Below are 23,987 nucleotides of genomic sequence, written 5' to 3' on the forward strand. Positions count from 1 at the left end.
ACACACACACACACACACACACACACACACACACACACACACACACACACACACACATTCTGAATGTGTGTATATATGTAATATACACATGTACTTAAGTAAACATCATCACAACTGAGGTAGTGAATGTTCGTTTTTCTTTCAGCAGTTTTTTTATAGTAAACTTTAATTGATTCTTCATTTTTCAACTGCAGAAGGTAACGAATATTCTAGTGTTTCTCAAATCTTAATATGCACATTAATCACCCAGGGACCTATGAAAATGAGATTCCTATTCAGTAAGTCTGGGTAAAGCCGACGAGTCATGGACCACACTTAAAGTAATAAGATTCTGGTTTGTGATGAATGTTCATCATCATCACACATAAAATAGCAACTTTGAAAGACTAGAACATATAAAAGAAACAAATATATAAAAACTATTTTCAGAGACCAGGTAAATTGGCGTAGATGATAGAGGCTTTGTACATCTCCTCTTGGGATCACACCAAAGTTGTGACAGAAACACAGAGCAAACAGCAAGCAGAGTTACCTGGGGTCTGGATGAACAGAAGCCCTAAAACTAGGGAGAGAAATAAGAAATCACCCTGCAATAGGAGGAGGTAGGAGGAAATAGGAGAAGGCAAAGATGTAAGGATGCCCAGTCCAAGCAGCTGAGTGGGACAGAGGCTACGGCAGCTGCAGCTGGCAGCTGCAGCTGGCAGCTGCAGACATTCTTTTTAAAGGGGCCATGTCCATGACCAGACTTTACCGATGACGGACTCACTCACTCTGAACACCAGCACCAAGTTGGCTGCTCAGGGAGCACCAGGGACCTACAGGGGACATTGAGTTGTTAGAGTGAGTGCCAGAGATGAGGCTTTCTCCCAGGTACTGGTAGTATCCATTATTCCGCTGTTGAGACCTCTCTCCCCCTACACCCCACTCCCAGCATGCGGAGCAGCTCTGCCACAGCTGAGACGTCATCAAACTGGATAACAAAGGTCGCTCCACTCAGAGGATTCCCTAAAACTCTGCCTCTCCCAACTTGCGGCCCTAACCAAGCCATGTCCAATAGTGTCTTTAGCATGTCCTGTGTCCCTTGCTGATTAGCTTCAAGCTCCACACTGGTGGCACCTGACCTTGGTTTCTGGGTGGCCTCTTGAGGCAGCTTTAAACACAGCATCTGTGGATTGCTTGTTGAGTCTGTAGGGGCACGGGCTGGGGCTAAACTTGGCCTGCAGCTGAACCCCTCTCAGGACTGTGCCACTGGACAACTACTACACAAAGCCACGCTAATAAGACCGGGAGACTTAGGAGCTTTGATTAGTACATAGAAACAGACACAGAAAGGCAGCCAAAATGCGAAGACAAAGAAGCAGATCCCCTATGAAAGAACAGAACAGAGCTCCAAGAAAAATGGAGTCGAACAATCTATCAGATGCAGAGTTCAAAACACTGGTTATAAGGATATTCAATGAACTTAGGGGAAGGGTAGATGAACTCAGTGAGAATTTTAACAAAGAGATAAAAAGCACAAAAATAGAAATGGAAATTATAAAAGAGAACCAGTCAGAAATGAAGAATATATTATCTGAGATGAAGAGTACATTAGAGGGAATCAACAGAGTGCAGGAAGCGAAAGATTGAATCATTGGTATAGAGGATGGGGTAGCAGAGGACACCTAAATAGAATGGCAACAAGAAAAAAGAATCCAAAAACATGAAAATAATTTAAGGAGCCTATGGGACACAATTAAATGTAACAACAACCACATCATAGGAGTACCCGAAGGAGAAGAGAGAGGGCAAGACATTGAAAACCTATTTGAAGAAAAAGTGATGGAAAACTTTCCTAATCTGGTGAGGAAAATAGACAAACAACCCCAGGAAACTCAGAGAGTCCCAAGAAAGAGGAACCCAAAGAGGGCCACACCACAACACATCATAATTCAAATGCCAAAGGTTAAATACAAAGAGAAAATCTTAAAAGCAGCAAGAGAAAAGCAGTTAGTTACCTACAAGGGAGCACCCATAAGACTGGCAGCTGATATCTCAAAAGAAACTGTACAGGATAGAAGGGCTTGGCACAAAATATTCAAAGTGAGAAATACCCAAGATATACAATCAAGATTACTTTATCCAGCAAAGCTGTCATTTAGAGTAAAAGGACAGACAAGAAGAAGCTAAAGGAGTTTATCACCACCAAGCCAGAATTACAGGAAATGTTGGAGGGACTTCTTCTTTAAGAAGAAAAAACATGTATCAAAAACAGGAATAAAGAATGGTAACAACTACATTCCTATCAATAAGTACCTTAAGTGGGAAAGAATTAAGTGTTCCAACCAAAGATAGAGTGGCTGAAAGGATAAGAAAACAAGACCCCTACATATGAAAAGGAAGAGGATGGAAAAAGATACTGCTTTGATAGACCTAGAAGGTATTTAAGTCAGACAGAGAAAGATAAACACTATATGATTTCACTTATATGCAGAATCTAAGAAATAAAAAGAACAAACTAATCAAAAACAGACTCACAAATATAATGAACAATTCTGTGACAGACAGAAGGGAGAGGAGTTTGGAGGGGCTGGGAGAATGAGGTGAAGGGTTAAAGAAGTACAAATTAGTAGCTGATGGATGGTCTCGGGGATGGGGAGCACAGCATAGGGAATGCAATTACCATTAATTAATACATTGGCTAGGTGGAGGGTCAGGGAAGGGAGGGAGCAATTGGAGGGGATCATTTTACTAACTATATAGATGTCTAACCAATATACTGTATACTTGAAACTAATTAAAATTTTTTTAAAAATTTTAAAAAGGCATAGAGCAGGAGAGAGAATGAGGAAACATGTAGTAAAAAGTAAAAAAGTAGGAACAGAAATCAAATTTGTGGGTGACATCTCTGTGCCAGGTATCAAGCCACTTGCTAACAGATTAGCTAATTCAGTCTTCCCAATTATCCCACAAGGTTGGCATTTTACATCATTTTGATGAACCCAGGACTGACAACCCAAAGTCATTTAAGGTCACACAACTGGAAAGGCGTCCCATGGGGATTTGAATCTGGGTTTATTTGATACCAAGGTCAATAATCAGTTCTTTGTAAACCAGCACTCCCCAAGATACATCTTAAGGCACCTTGAGATCTGAATGTGAGTCAACAAACAAAACACTTCAGTGGTCAAATAAATTTTGAAAGCTCTTAGGATAAATAATTATGAATGCTAATAATGTTTCAGATATGAAGTTAACATTTTTTAATGCTTCTCATGTGCCTGGTTAAAAACAGTTTTGTTGTCATTGTTTTAACACGGGAACCTCTCGGAGCCTTTAGTATTTTAAAGTGCACTGAGACTTTCCAATGTTACGTGTTGGAGAATAATATTAATACTCCCACATAAGACAATGTTGATCATGCAAACATATAATATTAAAATAGAATAATTGGAAATAAATTGATAGGCTTTAATTATGTCATTATCATTATCCTCTGGTGGACAAGCTTAAAAGTTAGGCATTATGCTTAGTAACTTTCCATTCCTTTGTTTATCCCCAGTTAATTTTATTAGAATATACAGCTCTGTAATAAATAGTGTATGGCCTGAGCTTGGGACCAGGGATGGTTCTTAGGGAACAATGACAGAAAGTTGGGAGGTGAAGAATACGGCTTCCTCTGTGGTATCTAACAGCTACATAAAGTAAGTCTGACTGTTCACCATTTGAAATATCAAGAGACAAAGTTTCTGGACAGGAAAGAAATGGAATATCTCCTGTTCTCTTTGTTATATTGGTGATAGTAATTGTTGTAATATGTGAGTTTCTAAATCTTCGTAAACTGTATCAGTGCCAGGCTTGAACTGACCATCGCATATTGGGTAACGTGTTCGGTGAAATAATAGTCCCTGCCTTCTCTCATGTTCTATTAAGTCCATGTGGCTAATTCCTTCTGTATACCAAATAATTTGGTCCCACCATTGAGCATTTGGTTAATCTTTTCATTTTTCAAGTCACGTTCCCATTATGATCCTGTTAATAGTTGGGCGTCTTAAAAGAGAATTTATGCTGGATTGGATGGAGTGTCTTTTCTCCTTTTGAGAGATTATTCATCTGTGTACATCTCCTTGGATGACAGTGGGAGAAATACTAACCTATTTTGCCATCATTCCAGTGAGAATGAAAAGGAAAGGTGGAAGAAACTTTTCAAGCCACATACAAAATTTGGTGTCTGATAGGATGTGCCAGGGGTAGGAGGGGTCAATTGTGCAGGACACTGAGGTGTCAAGATCACCAAGGTTTTCAGTCTAATTGCCGGGAAACATGGAAGGAAATTTGGGGTGGGAAGACATTAAAGGAGAAAAGTCCTTCAGGAAACTAGATCTGTGGGGCTCACAGCAGGACAGAGATAGGCCACAGAAAAGATGCTCAGTGTTGCGTAAAAGTGTAGCTGCCATTAATAGTAAAACTTACTGTTTTGTTTATGAAGTACTTTTTTCAAGCCAAGCACTATGTTAACTGCTTTATACAACAACACTGTGGAGTTGGTAATTTTAAGCCCAGATGACGAAATAGGATGAGAGAGGCCAGATAATATGTTCAGTGCCATAAAAGTAGCAAGAGGTAGAAATGAAATTCAATCTTGTGGTCTTACACTAAACTATGTCACACAGTAAAAAAAGTCTCACATTGTAACTTTTCATTATTAGGTAAAACGTGTGCACAAACCTGAAAAACTACCGAGTAAAACTGTAAAAAACTAAACAAGATAACCTTTGGATTATCCACCTTCCTGATCTATCTTTAGTGAAAATTCAATTCCATTCAATAGTCAAAACGTAATTATGATTAATAAAGTATAAAAAATATAGAAACACGTGCATTGCATAACAAAAAAAGTATGTTATAGTATGCGGACAAACAGCGTTTAGTTTATAATTTTACAATCTCATTACATGTTTGAAATCATCATTAGTTCCAATGTATTCTTCCTGTGTTCATGAACTATGGCTGAGAATGGCCTGACTGCTGCCACGGAACTAAGATTTCAGCAATTAGAAGAATTAGCCTCAAGTGCTCTGACTTCACTGCCCGGCTACAGTAACTTTTGCAACTTCTTCCCACTGGAGGTCACTGTTACATCATGGTTCCAGAGATGAGCATCAATTTGTCCTGAAAAAGGAACTAGACCATGTTATCTGTCCAGTCTGGCTGTGTTTAAATCTTTGTGCCCAGATTCCGTATTAACTTACTCAATAAAGAAGTAGAACAAATAACCAAAACAATCATCAAATGTGAACTGTAATTCAGACAATGTGAAGATAATACAAATTGTCCTTAGAAAATGCATAGAGATAATTTGTTTTCAAATATTTACCATTTAATTTTTAAAAATAAGTCCTAGTCAAATTTTTTATAAATAAACCAAATAACCTGTTTCATGTATTAGGTAAGCTAATTCATTCAGGAAGAAATATCATAGAATATATTTGCATAACTTTGGGCAAGTTTCTGACCTCACTAAGCCTCAGTTTACTTATCTATAAACAGAGGTAGTAATTATATCAAATTCAGAGGGCCATTGTGAGGATTAACTGAGATGCTATATGAAAAGTGCTTATCATAGTACCTGGAACACAATACACACAACATAAATGTTAGCAACTATTATTATTATCCATAGAGTCCAGCAGGATGGTGCCTACAAGGTTTAAATAAGTTTATGTTTGTAAAGTGCTTAGCACAGGGTCTGGTCACAGTGAGGACCATTTACATGTTTACTAAATAAGTAAATAACCTAAGTTAAAAGCATAAATAGGCAAAAGGCGAACATAGTCTTAAGTATTTAGAAACTTATCTATATTATCTTCAATTCAACATGCTTATTCTAGAAGGTTGGGAAGAAATGAGACCTAACACTTGTCATTATCCAGTTTTAAATGTTTAAATAACTAGAGACTGCCAAGTAGTCTAAGGGAAGACCCTAAAATAATTACATCTCTATAATTATGTTGAGCTACAGACTGAAAGGAAAGAACAATTTGCTCAAATATGTATCCTGTGTTTGTCTTTTAAATAAATGATCTTATTTCATCAGATTCTGTCTCTTTTTGTGACCATTAGCGAAATTTCTTGCATCATCTTTGAGTTTCAGATATCTGCCCTCCAAGCCACAGTTATATTTGGCAATAATCATGGGAGAAGCCCAGCAGATCCAACACTGTCTTTCATGCAGTAGAGGACTCAGTAATTCTTTATTGAGAAAATTAATATAGAATCTAGGTACAAAGATTTAAATGAGTACTTAGACTTTGATACAAGCTACTTAAATACATTTATGTTCCTGCTTCATCCAGTAGATTCTTAAAGAAAACAGGTTCTTTAAAAAGAAAAACGAGAACTTCGAGAGTCTGAAGGTGAAAAACTGCTGATTACTAACACATTTTGGTGCCATTTATTTTGTGTTGAGGTTCTAGCAGTTTTATCCACAATTGCCTGTTCTTCATCAGTGCAAATATCAAGGCAGTGAAAAGACAAAAATATTAGAATTATTTTGAAAATAGTTTTGACCTTACAGATCTCTGAAAGAATCTTATGGTCCCTCAGGACATCCAGGGACCTCACTTTGAGAACTGCTGGTCTAGTGGATGATGTCCCAGTGAAAGTGCTGGACAATGTAGATTCATCATGTGTCCCCCATGCCTGTTCCAGCCTCTCTCAGACAATTTGGGAAAACATCAAGAATTGCTAGGAGCTTTCTTAAGGTTTCTAGAGTGGATAATGAGCGCTTTCTGAGGCCACAGTCACAAGGCTCTCTGAAGCTCTCTCCAGAGAACAGAAGGGGCTTGAGTAACTCAGGAGAGTGCCTTTGTCAGATTCTGGGAGATTTAGAAGCTCCAAATAACATCTTCACCTCCCGTTGTTTCCTCCTCTCTTATCCTCTAGGTGTTCTTGGGAGCTCAAAACACATTTAGAATCTAAAAGCATCCTGAAAACTAAATATATACTAGACTCAAAGATATCCAAGCTGGACATGGGCCTCCTAACTGACATATGCTCTGGAACAGGCCCAAGGTAATAGAGCGACGCTCACCAGAGGTTAATTATTCTGCCCTATCAGAACTCCGCAGTTGAAATTCCAGGGATATACCAAATACAATGGAGCAAAAACTCCACTTAGAATTGTATGGCTAGAAATGAGAAAATGCTACTATAAAACATTTATATTGCACAGAGGTAGAGTCCTTTCTCAAGAACACAGAAAAAAATACATTATGAATTAAAATCTTGTCTTTATAATTCATTTCTGTACTTACCACTTATTTTAAGTTCTGATAAGCCCTAAACTCTATAAAAAGTATAAAAACAAGAAGACTTTACATCTTTGTTGACTGCTCACATTTGGAATGCAAATATTAGAAGCTAAAGGTCAACTAGACAAATTCCCCTCGATTCCAGCCTGGCCCCTGCCTTTTTTTAGATTTCCTGACACCTAGCAGTAAACCTGAGCCTTCCCAGCTCCCAGACTGAGGCCCTGGAGAATTGTTTTTAAAGGAGAAGACAGAGGTATTGGAAAGTTAAGAAGTTGGACGCTCCTACCTAGAAAGAGGAAGTGCCAAGGCAAGAGGCCAGCAGGGCTGGCTGGTGATCAGCCATCCTGAGAGGCGAGCTGGCTAACCCAGAGCCTGCCCCAGTCACTGGTGTACTGCACCCACATGGGAGAAGGCCAACAGGGAACCATGACAGTGACCATACAAAATGCTTCCCAACCACTCTGTGAAAAAGGCTGGCTTTGATGAAATAAAATTTAGAAAGAGAAACATAGGAGATATGGTTGAAAGATAATTCTGATTTTAGGAAAGGATGTAGTCCTGTGATGTCATGAATCTTGGGCAAGTCCATTTTACCTCTCTTGTACTTTGAGTTCTCCCTTCAAAGAAGAATTTTGTGAGCTGACCTCCAAGGTTCCGCTAGAGCTGTGCTTCTAATGACCTTAATCTTTGAGTCACAATCTATATGCTAGAGTACAGGCCTTCAACATCCATTTGATAGAGAAATGCTATAATACTCTGCACTCATCAGAATCCCTGAGTAGATAAAGAAATGAGCCATGGATTATACTGTAAGTTTGTGCTGATATCCAAATAAGCATTTTTAATTTTTACACAATCAACAGACTAGCAAGTCAAATACTTTTCCGTAATTAAAAGTTGTAAATAAGGTTCAAGTGATGCCTGGGACCCCCATGAGAACCTGCATTCGCCCATATGTAACTGAAAATTCCAGGAGGTTAGTCACCCAACTAGACAGCCCTTGACCAGTGGGAATGTCACCCCGTGGATCAGTGCCCCCTTCAGTTCTACAGGTGAACAGTCCTGAGGTTACCACTGGCAATGGTCAGCTTGATAATGTGACCTTGTTGAGGCTTCTCCCCTTCCCTATTTCACACTTCCCAGGCCCCCATTCTTATTCCCTGAAGTCATTTCCCAAAACAAACCACCTACACACATGCTCTTGTCTCAGCTCTGCTTTCTGATGGGACGTCAGAAGCAACAATATGGAAAACGTGAATCCAGGCACTTAAGAAGCACTAAATAAATTTTACCTGTTATTGATATTCTATGTATCTGCTATCTAGAGGGAAGACTTCGGGTCTCTCTTCTTTCCACTGCTGTCTGCTTATCACCAGTTTCTCTGGTTTTTGTTATTGTCACTACATGGCAAGCAGAAAATGAGAAATGGAGTTGAAACTGCCAAATGGCAGAGGGCAAAGACCTGAAAATAGCTTCCTGAGTCCAGGTGTCCATAAGCTGATGTGGGATCATCTCATTGTTAGGGCTTTGGGGTTAACTAACAAATCATTTTTAAAGTTTATGTGTATGTATTATCGTATATTTGAAAACTTAGAGTCAGCACATCAAAATCATGATTTTATTCTGTTTTTGCTTTTGTTAATATTTTTAAACGACTTGATATATGAAAATACTAATAAGGATAAAAATAGTATGCAGATGTAGCAAAATTATAAAAGTGGTAAGTGAAAAATTGAAGCCTGGGAAACACTAATAGATAAACATGGTTTTTACAATCATAATGTCTTAGGTAAGTGAATAAGAACATAGTTTGGTTAATTATATTTAGGAATTTCATTATCAAGTGTGTTACACATTTTTTTACTTGGGAACACAGACTTGATTTGTAATATTTATATTTTTTACTACATTGCTTTAACTTTTAGAGAGAAAAATAAGGTATATTTTTCATATTATCCCAAATAACATGGGACTATCAGAATTTTAATTATTTGGAGAATCTGAAATGACGCAAACATAAATATGACTCATCTGTGTGTTTGGTGCAGAACACCCAGAACTACATGGGCAGTTATCTGTACCTAGTGTGCTGGAAAAATCTTTCAACTATTTCGTGTTCTGAATGGATACAGAGCACATTAATATCAAAAATAGGATTCTCTGATGCCCTATAAAAGACTCTTCCTAAAACTGCTGTTTTTATAAAAAATGTCTAAACCCACATTTCTAAATAGTCATTAGCAATGGGAAAAAGTAAGAGGATATGTCATAGAATCTGATTTAAGAGACATTTTCTTTACAGTAAAATATTGCAAAAACTCTTTTAAATACACAACAACAACATTCCTAATTAGCCCGTATATCTTGTTTACCTTTTCGTTGAGAAATACTATGAGGGCTACATTCTCATAGCTTGGGTGAATAACTCATTTTTTTTTCCTTTGGAAGATTAAAACCCTCATAGTATTTCCCATAGAAGATAGATTAAACAGCCCAAAATGATGAATGTTTGGGCGACAGTGACCAAATCTGAAAATGCAGACCTAACTGTGATATTATGTCAGACCTAAAGAGACTTATAATGTTTTATAATGTCTTATTTTAAAAAGTCTGTTCCTGTCTATCCATCTTTCTCCTATCTCTTTTACCTTGTCCTCAAGTAAGATAGATCAGATGATAAATCATTTCAAGATTTGCCAATTCCTCTGAAAGTGAACTTAACAGTCCCAGAAATATTTACTGTGTCAGGGTGCACTGGAAAGGCTTGGAACCATTAGAATAGTCTGACTCCCAGAGCTTTCAGTCCTCTAAACACCACCAAGATGATGAGTTGGTGGTTTCTTGTTGAATGAGATATTTAACAAGAAATATAAGGCATTTATATACAGGCATAGGGATATATTGCCCAACTCCACTGGAGAAAATTTTTTTAACTGTAAATCATGCATTCTCAATGTTGGTGACATCACACACAAGGGGATGAAAATTTATTCTTTGGGAGAAGTGACAAAAATCTTTTAATGTATAAAGCACAGATATACCTTTAATTATAAACAGATATACCATCTATCTGTGATATTAAGATTTCTTAGGAGGTTTAACTGGGACACGGGGGAGGAAGCAAAAGTCTCTGGAAGTAGAATAAGTGATAATCGAAAAAAGTTGAGGAACATCACTATAAATCCACTTCCTATAGGGAACAATGATTTAGACTGTTTTCTGTAATATTTCTAAACTGTCTTATATTGTTTTAAAAATAATTTAGTCTATGTTAATTGATAAAAGAATTAAATACGTGGAAAGAGATGTTTTCCCAGATACAAATCCCCTCTCTTGGGAAGTGCTAAAATCCATAGAATCTGAATCACTTTTCTTCATTCAGAAATCTACTATTTTCCTGGCTGAATTCCATTCCTGGAATAGCTATGATATCAAGTAAAAGGCATTATCAGACAACGGTTCAAAGGAAAAAGCATAGAAGGCTGAGCTAGATAGCTTTCTCAGAAGAGGTGATCACTGTTCAGATGTTGTTTTGCCATAGATTTCTTAATAAGGGGAAAGGAAGTTTTGCCCTCATGTTATTTTATTTTTATAATTAAGTCATATAAGAAGTAAGAGAATGAAGAGATGTTGACATTATTTTTAGCTCTCGCAAACAAAAATAGATCACCAACTTTAATATACATCAGGAATGGCTGTTTTGAGGTTCCCCCAAAAGTTGGTGCAAGTGTTTGAAATTTTGAAATGTGCTTCATGCCTCTATTATAGCTCAACCTCTCCTAAGACAGTAGTCTTAGGGAAGGATTAAGACGGGCATGCATTCCTTCTCCTTTGGCAAGCACCACTCCCTGGTGGGAAAAATTCAAATAAAACAGTAAAATGAATCTGACTTAGTTAAAAGTGATGTTACTACCTGTGTGTCCTCAAGAGCAGGAGCCTGTCTGTGACCTCCCCGTGTCATCATGGACTGGAACACACGCCAGAGTAAGGAAGATGAGATGAGGCACACACTACCTACAATCCAGATGTCTTTTCTTCTAAAATATAAATCCATTCTCTGAGAACAGCTATAGAAGTTACTTTGCTTATGCACTCCTTCCCTCCCTTGATCTAGCAGAAGCATGTTTCCAAGCATATGCTTGTTACATGCTCTGTTCTGAGGAGCAGGCGTTGCCAGATTGCAGAGGGCTCTTGTAGGATCTTGTGAGAGATGTTTCCAGTTATATGATCCACAGATAATCTGCCTCTTTAAAAGGAAAGATATGATAGTCGGTGTGACAGATCTGAAACAGGTGCAGGGTCAGAGAGAGACCTGCAGGCGACCATTGACACCAATGCAAGTGTGTTTGCCCCTGGTTCAAGGAAGGATGATTAGCACAACAGAAACTGGCATCTGCCTTGATGGCTCTGCCACCAACAGGCAACTTTCTCTTGCCCCAACGGGTAAGGAGAAAAGAGGTGAGCTTGGATAATCTTGGGCATAAAGAATAGAAATATATATAGCAGACGGGAGAAGGCAGAGGGTAGCAGACAGAACCAAACAGGAGAATGGAACTCTGGTTGCCTGAGAAAATTATCTGGCTCTTTTGTTGTTCATTAAGAGGTGGTGGGGGGGAGGGGGGTGCGGTTGGGAGGCCGGGGCGGCGGGGCGCAGGGGTGGGGGTGAAGAATTAAACAGTAAGTTAGATTTGAGGGAAATGCAGAATGAGGGCTATTCATATAGAACATAGAGAATTAACAAAAGAAATCCTTTTGGTTGTACAAAAGTAATACTAATTATAGTTATGAGAGTTATTTATCATTTATGAATTCATAGTTTATACACAGTAGAAGAAATCGTTTTGGTTGTATAAAAGTAATACTAATTATAGTTATGAGAGTTATTTATCATTTATGAATTCATAGTTTATACACAGTAGAAGAAATCGTTTTGGTTGTATAAAAGTAATACTAATTATAGTTATGAGAGTTATTTATCATTTGTGAATTCATGGTTTATACACAGTAGCTATTAAGCTCATCACTCATATGTAGCAGATTAATTTCTTTTAGGTTTTATTTGATTTCAACAGCATATTATGTAAGATTAGAACTAGTTTTTTATAGCATATCTGCTAAAAGCTTTTAAAATTCTACACTACTTAGGTGATTTTGAACACCCTTTAAACATACTACAATGAGAAAAGTCACAAGAAAACATAATAAAACAGAAAATAACCAAAACATGCTAGAAAAGTAGAATATGTAGTATTTAATAAATTCAACAACAACAACAACAAAAAACAAAGTAGAAGGAAAGAAGACAGCTAAAAATAAATCCAGTGGAGGAAAAATAAATAAAAATAGAAAAACCTGACTAAGAGCAGGAAAAGAAAAATAATCTGAGCTTTTCCAAACCATGTTAACAAATATGTTGTTAAATTTACAGGTAATTTTCCCCGCTGGGACTAGAGAGTAAAGACTTTTATGTAAAGAATTGCACTTCAAGTCTTCAAAACAAAGCTTCCACATCACGGTCTGAAAATCAGAGTAAAGTCATTTCAGTGCACCACAGTGAAGATTTCTACTATGATTAGCAGTGCTATTCTTCTTAAAGAGAGAAGGATAAAAGAGAAGGAGAGTAAGTGGAGAAAATTATGGCATTTTTCTTAAGAAAAATGTGGTATTTATTGTGACCCCAGCAGAATATGGAGACTTCAGCCTAGCTCTGTCTACATACTTGAAGACATCTGAGCTGCTGAAATGCCCTTTGCCCACAACCCCTTCCTTGCCAAAGCCTGCTTGCTACCATGGCATCCACTTATTGGGCAAGTAAGAGCCTCCAGCATGGTGGCCCTAGCAGCCACAGAAAGGAGAAGAGCTCTGCACCTCCCATTTGTGTGCACATCCCATTCTTGTGCTCCACAAGGCAAGAGAGAGACAGATAAATTTATTGCTGGCATCTCTGGGCCCATTGCCATTTACAAAAAAGAAACTGAATGGGACATATGGAGTTACTAGTCATTCCTTCCCACCTTCTGCACTGCATTGACTGCAGAATCAAAGCCAGGAGGCTCAGGTTACACAAAGGATATCAGACTAATTGAGTAGGATGTTCTTTTAGGGTTTCTGAGGAATGACATTATCAGTCTTTTCCTCAAAACTATTCTAAAATATTATTCTAACAAATTATTTGGTATCTAATATTCTGGAACAGTTAATCACAAAAACAATTCTTCCTAAAAATGTTTCTTTTTCAGCTTAGCACCATTTCAACTCTTTAAAAATATTGCCTACTTATAAAAATTATATCTAAAAATTATATCACAGAACCCAGAGAAAAACAGTACTGAAAAAATAATTAAATTCATATAAACTATACAGATAGTTGGTTATTTCAAAATTATCCAAGAATATTTTGTCTTCTTTGTCCTACAGAAAGTAATAAACAGAAAAAGAAATCCTGTTTGTTTGTATTGTAAATAGCCCTAATGAAGAACTCCTTCAAATCTGGTTGAAATTTTGCCTGTGAAAATTTCTCTTGGTGTATACCGAATAAGACACTTGACTCATAAAGTGGAGATCTCAAAAAACCTAAGTTTCAAACTAACTCATTTCTTCTCTCCAGTACACTTTATCATTCTTTATTCACTTACAATAAAAGGCTCCTCTGCCTTTCATACCTAACAGCTCTATTCATGTCTATTATACATTAAAAATGCCCTATCTGAATAGCACTTTTCAGAACAGTAACTGGACAAAAAAAAAAGATGTTTCCCAAATCTATCTAATAAGAATCAGTTGCTCTATTAAAAACAATAACTCCTAGCTCTCAACTAGAATACAGAATTCACTTAGATTGATCTGTTCTTTCCACAAACATTTTTGGTGCCTAATATGTGCTAGTTACTAGGAAAGCAACTGAGAATATAGAGAGTGATATGACATCCCGACCTTGAAGAGTGATACTAGAGGAATGTAAACACATTCAAAACAATTGTATGTGCTAGACTAAAGCCCTGGGCAAAATGTCAAGAGGCCCATGCTGGGCCAGGAAGTGTACTTCTATGGATCTATCAGTGAGAATTGACTAAGCTAAGGCAGTTGGGAGAGATTGCTGCTGGCTAACATTTATTGAATGCTTAACATGGTAACATAATATGCTAAGAGCTTTTTATACATTGTCAGCTTGATTTTCACAACAGCTATAGTCCCATTATCCAAATGAGGCAGCTCCTTGGTTGAATTTAGTGACTTGCCAAAGATCAAGCAGCCATGATTGGGATCAGGGCTCTCGTACTGCAAAATTAAGACACAGGCATGCCATCCAATAAGGCTTGCTTATCCCTGTCTCTGACCATCACTGTCAACATCCCTGCCACTTACCCTGTGAGGAGCCTAAGGTCTTGAGGAAATTTAAAACCTATTCTGCAAAGTAATTGTATCCCTCACAGAGCTTCTCAGAATTTCATGCCCAATCCCATACTTTTAAATGATCCTTCTTAATAAATATGTGTTTCCGTAAATTTGCTTTCATAACTTCAAAGCCATAACCACAGTGTTGGCATAGTCTCCAGGTAGAGATGCATACTCAAAGGCCTTCTAATTACTTTCCAAACTCAACTGTATAATTTACAATGCATAATCCTCAGTGAGATAAATTAATGTTTGGCTATTCAAAAACTCCATAGTTCTACACACGAGTGACGAAATAGAATTTGAAAAAGGTCTGACAAATGGCTATCTTTGTTGATGCATGTAAGAAAAGATAAGGTAGAATAAATACTTTCCAGGAGACTAAATTAGCATATAAATTACCTCATTCTTTTCAGATCTTGACTCCTGTTCACTAGAACTTTCTTCCGGAAAACATTTCACTTTCTCAACCTTGTCCATGCACTGAAAAAAGGCCATTTTCTCCAGATGGTTACTGTTGTAATACGTGTTGATTTCTTCCAGCCTCTTCACTTTTAACATCTTGGTGGTGAGTCCAATTAGGTTACTATCTGGAGTGTAGTTTTCATCTCCCTCTGTTCTTGATTTCTAAATCAAGATGCAATCGTGACTTTTGATTGCGCCTTCCTCTTTACTGTAAAGAAAAAAAACAAAGTTCTCATCATTTACACATTTGACTTTTTGGTAAAATGACTGGTGAGAATTTTGAAGTCTCTTTTATTTAAATTGGAGAGAGGATCCAAAAATAGGAAGAGAAGTGTTAATATTAATATCAAGTTTCAAATGCTGGAACTTTAACAGGAAAAATGTTTTCCCCCATTTTTTCCTACAAAAGGAAACAGTAAGAAGCAACCTTAAATTTCATTAGGCAACTAATATTTCCCTCACTGCATAAAATAAGATTTTTGTCAAATGGCCAATTTAAATACAGAATATAAAGTTTCTTTGAGTTTAATTGGGATTGTAGGTTTTGCTCCTGCCATCCCCAGTAGGAAGGGCTTCCTGCATAAGGAGTCTCTCATGCTTCCTCTGGGAATTTTGCCCCCCTCTGGGGAGTGGTCTCCACCAAACGAGTTATTTCCAGAGTAGTTCTCTGCCTACATCTTAAAATATTTGGTGTTTATTTTAAAAAAAAAATGTTTCCTTACAGCCTTCTCACATAGATATGATACCCAGATATCTTTCTTTTCATCTTCATTAGCAGCCCAGTACCAAGTAGTTCAAATCCTTGTGCTCTTCTTGAAATACTTCCCTTTCAAATTAGGTAATACACGTACTACTGTTCTGGTACTAGAGATCTACATATATGTATGTATCTACACATCACTTGATTATATGGCCGGATGTGGGGGGTAATTTGATTTGTGGCAGGTTTCCACCGCCAACTCCTGAGGCCCCCTGCTGGAGATTTTCTGAAAATTGCTTCTTTCAGCTTTTTCTTAATTTAAAATCATCTGTAATTATCTCCACAAAACTTTATCTTTTACTTCTCAATTTATATAGTAAAAATAATACCTTGAGTTCCAAATTATTTAAAATAGAATGGTCTACAAAATTCCACTTAGCCATATAAAGTGCTTACATTCAAACACACTAAAATGTAAATAGAATCAACCAGAGTACTATAAGATACATTACAGGCCATTATTAGCATTCTCACAAATTGCCCTGTAAAAAAGAATTACTGAAATAAGAAGAGAAATGCATGAATATTTCTAAGGCAAACTATGACTAAAATATCACATGTAATTGCAAATGCTACTGAAGTTGTATCAGAAAGCCACACACAAAAAAATAACATTGAAGCAAAAGCTTAGGTCCAAGATATAATAATTTCAAAAGAAAAATTAAATGTTAAGCTCTACCTGGAGTTTGGTACAACTTGTTATTTAAGGCAACATAGACAGAAAGAGCAGAGATCTGAGAGGTTATAACAATTTTTTAAAAATAGAGTAATTACCATTTATGGAGGACATCCTAGAGTTTTGACCCCTCCAAGTGTAGAGTATAAGTTCCGGCAGGTAAAGGGAGGTTTTTCAGAGTTCAAAGTGACCACATGTTTTTCTGGTATAAGTTTTTACTCTCAGTCAGTATAAGTCTTCTGAAAAAACAAGTCCCCACTATGAAAGGAAGTATCTTCTCAAATGCCACTTTGAGCCCCTGTTTAAACTAATATGGTCCTTGATCTCATGTTGCTCAGCTGTTGCCTTCTTAGTCAGATGGGGAAGAATATTAATTTTAGACACCAGGCTTTTCAAAGCCAGTGGCTCCATTTCAGAGGTCAGGTAAGGAAAGGAACTGGGAGCAGTGGCTGAAATAACACCTTCACCTTTTCCTGTCATCGGTATGTCAACACTCAGAATTACAAAGCTGCATTTGTCTTTGGTGATCATATGACTGGCTATTCTGCCCCTTTCATGCTCATGATTATATAAGTGTTCATTCCTAGCTGAGAGGATCCTGGGTGACGGAACTCCACAGCCACCTTATACTTTGAACATACCCAACTAGAACATGAGAGATGTTTTGAAAGCGCTTAGCAAGTTTTGATTTTCTCAGTCTTTAAAATTACTTGTAACATCTCCCACTGTTTATGGCTCTACGGAAAGGTCAAAGGCACAGGCATGCAGGGAGTTACAAAGAACAATAATGAATTTTCATAAACTCTCCTTACAGGCAAGACTGTCCCTTTTCCATCACAGGCCAATAAAAGAAAATCCAGGAGAACAATCCAATTGTCTAATTCTAACAGTAGCATTTAGGCAAATCTAGCGTTCCTAGATTTATTTAAATGGCATAAAACCTAATTGCTTAGAAAATAGAACTGGTAACACAGACAATTCTACAATTCTTCAAGGCCCCAGGCAATTTTCCCCTCTTTTCTGGAGCCTTTGCTGATCCCTCCATTCCCCACCCTAACACCAGCTTTTAATGTTCTCTTATTTTTCAAAAAAAAAAAAAAAAAAGAGTTCTTATTTTTAATTCATATTAATGATGTATTCTATATAAAATAAAAATACATGCTTCTATTTGGATAGCATATAAAGAATTATAGCAAAATCTTTAAAAAAGCAGGAGTTTGGGTATTTTTCTAGAATTAGAGAACTTTGTTCTTCAGTAAGAACAAGTAAGCAAAACTATGTATTTGTTACAGATAAATTATTCAACAAATTGTTATGAAAAGACTGAACTGTTTTGAGGTTACCAATTTTTCTTAGTATAATAAAGTGTGAAATAGTGCTAATAAGGTGACAAATACACGCCTCCCAACCCCCATGGAAAGAATACAATGTGTACAGCCTTCTGCCGATTTAACCATACCCTCTACCCAGACCATCCAAACAACAAAATCAGACTTTCCATACCCTCAGCTCCAGCAAACCAGCCATAGGCTCCAGTGAGCAAGAAAACAGCAGAATCTCTTCCTTTGCTTTTTATTTTTAATATTTTTTAGAGTATTTTTATATCTAACAGAAAAGGTGAAAAATGAAAAGATAGCACAGAGAGTACCTTTTCATGCCTGCACCCAAATTCCTTATTTTCGACATCTTATGTTGATATGGTACACTTATCATAATTAATGAACCAATCTTGATACATTATTAGTATTAACTAAACTTCATATTTTATTTAGGTTTTATGTTTTTCCCTTATGTTTCTATTCTGTTCCAGAATCCTCTCCAGGATTTCACATTGCATTTAAAACCAATAGGATTTGTTATGGATTGGATATGCATATAAAAGGAAAAGGTAAACAAGGATGACTTTAAATTTTATCCTGTGCACTTGAAGGAGAGAATTGACATTAACTAAGATGAAAAAGGCCATGGGAGCAGCAAATTTGGGGGGAAAGGTCAGGAGCTCAGTTTTTGACAAGTTCCTTAGACATTCAAGTTGAATAGGTTATAGAGAGAGAAATCTGGACTTCGAGGGTGAGGTCAAGGTTGAAGACATAAATTTAGAAGTCATCACATATAGATAGTTCCATGTGCAATACGTATTCAAGAAATATTTGTTTATTAATTACTACAGAGAAGATCTTTAATTGTGTCTATTTCTCCTAAAAGAAGAATCAACTAAAAGAATTCACACTACTTGTCTTCTAGAATTAGATGACAGTAGTCCAGTTCTACTATATCATACTACTTCCAGCTTCCAATGGCGCAGAGGACAATCAGCTTGGAACAATACTTGACCACCACCAAAAAAAAAAAAAATCCAAAGTAATGCAGGCATGCCCATTATGGTCTAACCACCTAGCCTCAGCACCCTAAGTCCATATTCATAAAATATTCAGAATGTCTTAAAGAAGCTCTTATGTTTGGAAAAGTTCACAGTGAGACTAAGAGCAGGCCCATGATACCTTCCCCAGATTTCACTAATATTTTGGAGTTAAAGATGTTTTAAAAAGGAAAAAAATACTAACCTCAGAAAAACAGCATTCCACAGAACCATGGAAATTGGAACACTTTTCAAGGGACATTTCCATTAACTAGCAAGAAACTGTGCTGTCAAGGGAACCACACAAAATTATGCGCTGCCAATGACTCTGTATACTGCTGGCATTTAAACCAGGATGGATAATGCTAATAGTTTCTATTTGTATACAGCATTCTGAATGTTTCCAGAACAACAGGTCCTTGCAAAAGTGGACCTGTTATACAAAAACCAAAGTATAAATGAAAGACATATCCCTACTACCCACATAACGATTAAATTTACCTCTTTTCAAAAAGCACCACTGAATATGACCCATAAAAGCAAAATGGATAAATCACACTCCATTGAAATTCAAAACATTTTCTCTTTGAAAGACTCTATAGGCAAATGAAAAGACAAGCTACAGACTTAAAGAAAATACTGTGAAATCACATACTTGATAAAGGATTTGTATCTTGAATCTACAACAAGCTCTTACAAATCAACAACATGATGACAATCCAATTTTAAAAATGGTCAAAAGATTTGAAAGCTATCTCATCAAAGAGGATATACAAATGCGTTGATTAATAAGCACATGAAAAAATGCCCCAAATCAATCATTAGGGAGATGTGGATTAATATCACAATGAAATAGCATTTCACACCTACTAGAAGACCTATTAAAAAAAAAAAAAGACAGACGAAAGCAAATGTTAGCAAAGATGTGGAGTAACTTGAACCCTCATCATACATTTGGTGATGTAAAATGTAAATTTGTGCAGCTGTTTTGGAAAACAGTTTGGCAGATTTTTTAATAAAATTTATTTCTCATGTAACCTAGCAATTCTTCTCCTAGGTATCTACCCAAGAGAAATGAATTCATATGAACACACAAAATCTTGCACAGCAATAGCCAAAAACTGGAAATAACATAAATGTCCATCAATTGGTTTGGTGAATAAAAAAGACAATATGATATGTCCTTTCAAATGGAATACTACTTAACAATAAAAAATAATGAAGTACTGATTCCTGCTTGAAATCAATATTCTTGGATAAACAGAAACATTTTGCTAAGTGAAAAAAGCCAGAAACAAAGACCAAATTCTGTAAAGTTCTATTTATACGAAATGTCCAGAATAGGCAAATCTATAGACACAGATTAGTCTGTGGCTGAAACTAGAAATAGGGATTAATTGTAAACAAAATTTTATTGGGGTTATGAAAATGTTCAAAAACTGTACTGTTGTGATGATTATACAACTCATTAAGTTTCTTAAAATATTGCTAAACTGTACATTTAAGAGGGATAAATTTTGTAATATGTAAATCATACTTCAATAAAGTAATTCAAAAAAGAAAACCCAATAATACCCTTAATAAAGAGTATACATATTAAAATAAGAAAATAAAACACTCCAAAATGGTTTGTGGCTAGCTGTTCCAGATGACGAAGGCTGGGGTTCAAGGGAATATAAATCATACCCACACTTGTTGGATCACTTGGGACCAAAGAAAAAAAGAGGAAATTATGAGTGGGAAAGACTCTCACTCATTTCTTCTATTGGTATTAATACTACATAATGTATAATTATGTAATTAATAGAAAAATTAATGGTAATTTAAAACTAACTTCTATTTTCTCAGATATACGATACTTTGAGCAAGGAGAATGGTGATGTTACAGAATGCCCAGCCATGTTCACAACCTAGTTTGATATTAGACCTTTAAAATTTCTAAGTGCCAGTAAGTAAGCAGATAAATTGTGTATAATAAAAAATGAAAATAAAATAGGAGGGTTTAAATAACTAGATAAAAATATAGATGGGGCCATTTAAAAATTAATCTCCTTCAAAATATTAAATAATGTTTTAGTGCATTATTTCTATAATGTTTGTACAACTTGTTTATCTAATTATATTCCTTTTTACTTTCTTGTAAATACATGTCACTGAGTTAATATACTGTTTAGAAAACAGCATACATGATATTCGATGGGAACAAAATACATTGTACAAATATTATTCATAAATTTATAAATTTCCAAAGCTCATATGATTTCCATGTAATTTTTGTTAATTTTTTTCTTTCCACTGACTTATTTTTTTAAACTTAAAACCTACAGAGAATTTGCAAGAATAGTACAATGAATATCTATATACCCTAAGTATAGATTCACCAAATGTTAATGTTTTCCATATTTTCTGTCTTTACTTTCTGACAGTAAGTTACAGATCTCATAAAACTTTATCTCTAAATACATTAGCATATGTCTCCTGAGAACAAGACTTTCTCACATAACAGGATTTAATCAAAAATCACATAGCATATTTAGTTGTAATATATTTTTAGTCTCCTTTTATCTACTCAGGGGACAATCATTATCTTTTTTTTTTTTAACCCTTTATGACATTTTTGGAGACTCTAGACCAATTTCTTCACAGAAGATTTCTCAATTTGAATTGCCTTATTGTTTCTTCATGTTTGGAACCAGTTAAACCATTAGACATGAAAACCACATAAGTAATAGTATATCTTTCTCAGAATTTCACAATAAGTGGTACATGATATAGCTTGTTTCATGATGAGTCATGTTAAATTTGGTGATCTGATTAAGGTGGTGTCTGACAGATTTCTCCAATGTAAAGTTACTTTTTTTCTTTTTGTAATTAATAAGTAACTTATAAGAATTTACTGGTATCCTATTCCCCAATAATCAATCACATTATGATTTTAGCATCTATTCTTGCCTGAATAAATTATTACCACAGTGACTGTCAAATGTTGATTTTCTAATTCTATTATTTCTTCTACATGTATTAGCTGACATTTTTCTGTAAAGAAAAGCTTTCCACCCCCTTCCTGATCCCTCTCTCTTTTTTAGTATCAGTATGAACTCATGGATTTTTTTAAATGAATATAAATTACTTACATTATTTATTTTGATGCCATAATTGTTCCAGACTTAGTCAGTGAGAGCACCTTTGAGCTAGCTCCTGTGTACTTTTGACATGTTATTATTTTTTCAGTACTTCCTGACTTTGTGGCGTAAGATATACTAATCTCATCTTGTATTTTTCCTGTCCTATTTCCAAAATCTGCGATTTCTCAAAGGATCACTGGTTCCTTTTAGAGAAGAATAGCATTTAGAAATCAAGACCAAGGCAATGACAGTGTTCTTTGTTACTAGAGTGTCATTTTTTTAATAGTCCCTTCAGCAGACAGAGCTAGGAAATATAACTTTTTTTAAAATCATGAGTTCATACTTACATATTTCTAATTCCAACCCAAACCATAGGATTCTTTTTGCCTTTCCTCCCATTCTATATAGGTTCCTCCCTCTTAAATAATTCCTTAATTATTTAAGCCTGAAAATAACAGAACAAAATAAAATACAATGAAAAATTCATGCTACTGTTGTTACTATCTATTCTAAACAATTAGGGAAATTGTTTAGAATAGATAGTAACAACAGAAGCATGTATTTCATTCTGCATCATGAATCATCATTTTTTAGTTTTTGAAATTAGAGGAAGAGTATATTAATGTTTACATTCTTGGAAATGCTTTTTAACTTTCTAATTTGGAAGTGAATTTCAGGAGATAGAATAAGCTTATGATGGTAACAAGGCATGAAATTACAGAAGTGCAAAGCTCAAGCCATGCACTTCTGACCAAATGTTGGCCTGCTTTTTCCAGGAGAGTATAAAGTTCAGGCAAGAAATTTTCCATGGGGAAAAATACTACAGTGGAGAGGGTATTTAGAGGCTGATCGGTAGATGGCTAACATTTTCAGGAATGTTATTTCCTATTAAAGATAAAAGTTGTGTTTTAGGTAGAATGTAAATTTGGCTATTATGTAATGGTTCATAATAAGTTGTTAGGTTTTATACTATGGATTCAAAAGTATTGATATTTGAGAGTACAAAAGTATTGATATTTGGGAGTACAAAAGGACCATGGTAGCTGATAAATGGTAAAATGGTATTATAAGTCCCAGCTCTTGTATGGGAAACATTTTCAGTTTAAATAAAGCCTGAGAGAGTATATCCTGATGGACACTCTAATATACTCCTGGTTGGCATGTAAATTGCTCTAATCTTTATGGAAGGCAATTTGGCCATGCCCTTTGACCCCAAAATTTCATTTCTAAGAATTTCTCCCTCACACATAATAAGGTTGTATATGATATATTATCTTTGAACATATCCGTGATAACACTATTTATTATTTTTCAGACATCGAAATAGAACATAAGTACAAGTTGGTGAATAGATATGATGTAATAGATAAGAAAAAATATTATGCTTCCATTAAGTCATGTGTAGAAGAATATTTAACAATACAAGAAAAAAATGAACATAATGGGGGAAAGGGGCAGATTATAGAATAGTATATGCAGTAAGATCCCAATTTTGACTAAAAAAAAGATACACTATTAATATATAGATGAATGATAATACAAATAGATATCTAGTTAGAAAAATAGATAAGATTGCTACATCAAATATTACTGATGGTTATCTCTAGAGTAAGAATAGGAATTATAATTTGTTTTTCCATTTTCTAAAATAAACATGCATTTCCTTGTTTACCTGAAAAAAATTGTCATTAAAATAAATTGTTAAGAGCCAAATAAAGAGACTAACCTAGTTGAAGAAGCATGGGCATTGGAGACAGATGGTTTCAGCTTTTATTTGAAATTTACTAGCTGTATAAACTCAGAACAGTTACTCAGTCTTGCTGAGCCTCAGTTTTTTTCATCTGTCAAATGAAGATAATAACATTTACCTTATAGGATCATTGAGATGTAAGACATGAGATTTAAATGGCCAGTG

The 23,987-nt window shown here is 35.7% G+C and overlaps 1 protein-coding gene across 2 annotated transcripts in view; it reads right to left on the reverse strand.

Moving 5' to 3' along the window:
* Window positions 1–15,353, reverse strand: part of MYLK4 (myosin light chain kinase family member 4) — an 80,524-nt gene extending 65,171 nt beyond the window's left edge. For both annotated transcript variants that reach the window (XM_011383246.2, XM_023524919.1), the window contains exon 1: window positions 15,090–15,353. In XM_011383246.2, the coding sequence (XP_011381548.1) occupies window positions 15,090–15,248 (159 nt within the window). In that variant the 5' untranslated portion in view covers window positions 15,249–15,353. The remainder of the gene's footprint in view (window positions 1–15,089) is intronic.
* Between the last annotated feature and the right edge of the window lie 8,634 nt (window positions 15,354–23,987).

Source organism: Pteropus vampyrus, unplaced genomic scaffold (genome assembly GCF_000151845.1).
Source record: "Pteropus vampyrus isolate Shadow unplaced genomic scaffold, Pvam_2.0 Scaffold509, whole genome shotgun sequence".
Taxonomy (NCBI): domain Eukaryota; kingdom Metazoa; phylum Chordata; class Mammalia; order Chiroptera; family Pteropodidae; genus Pteropus; species Pteropus vampyrus.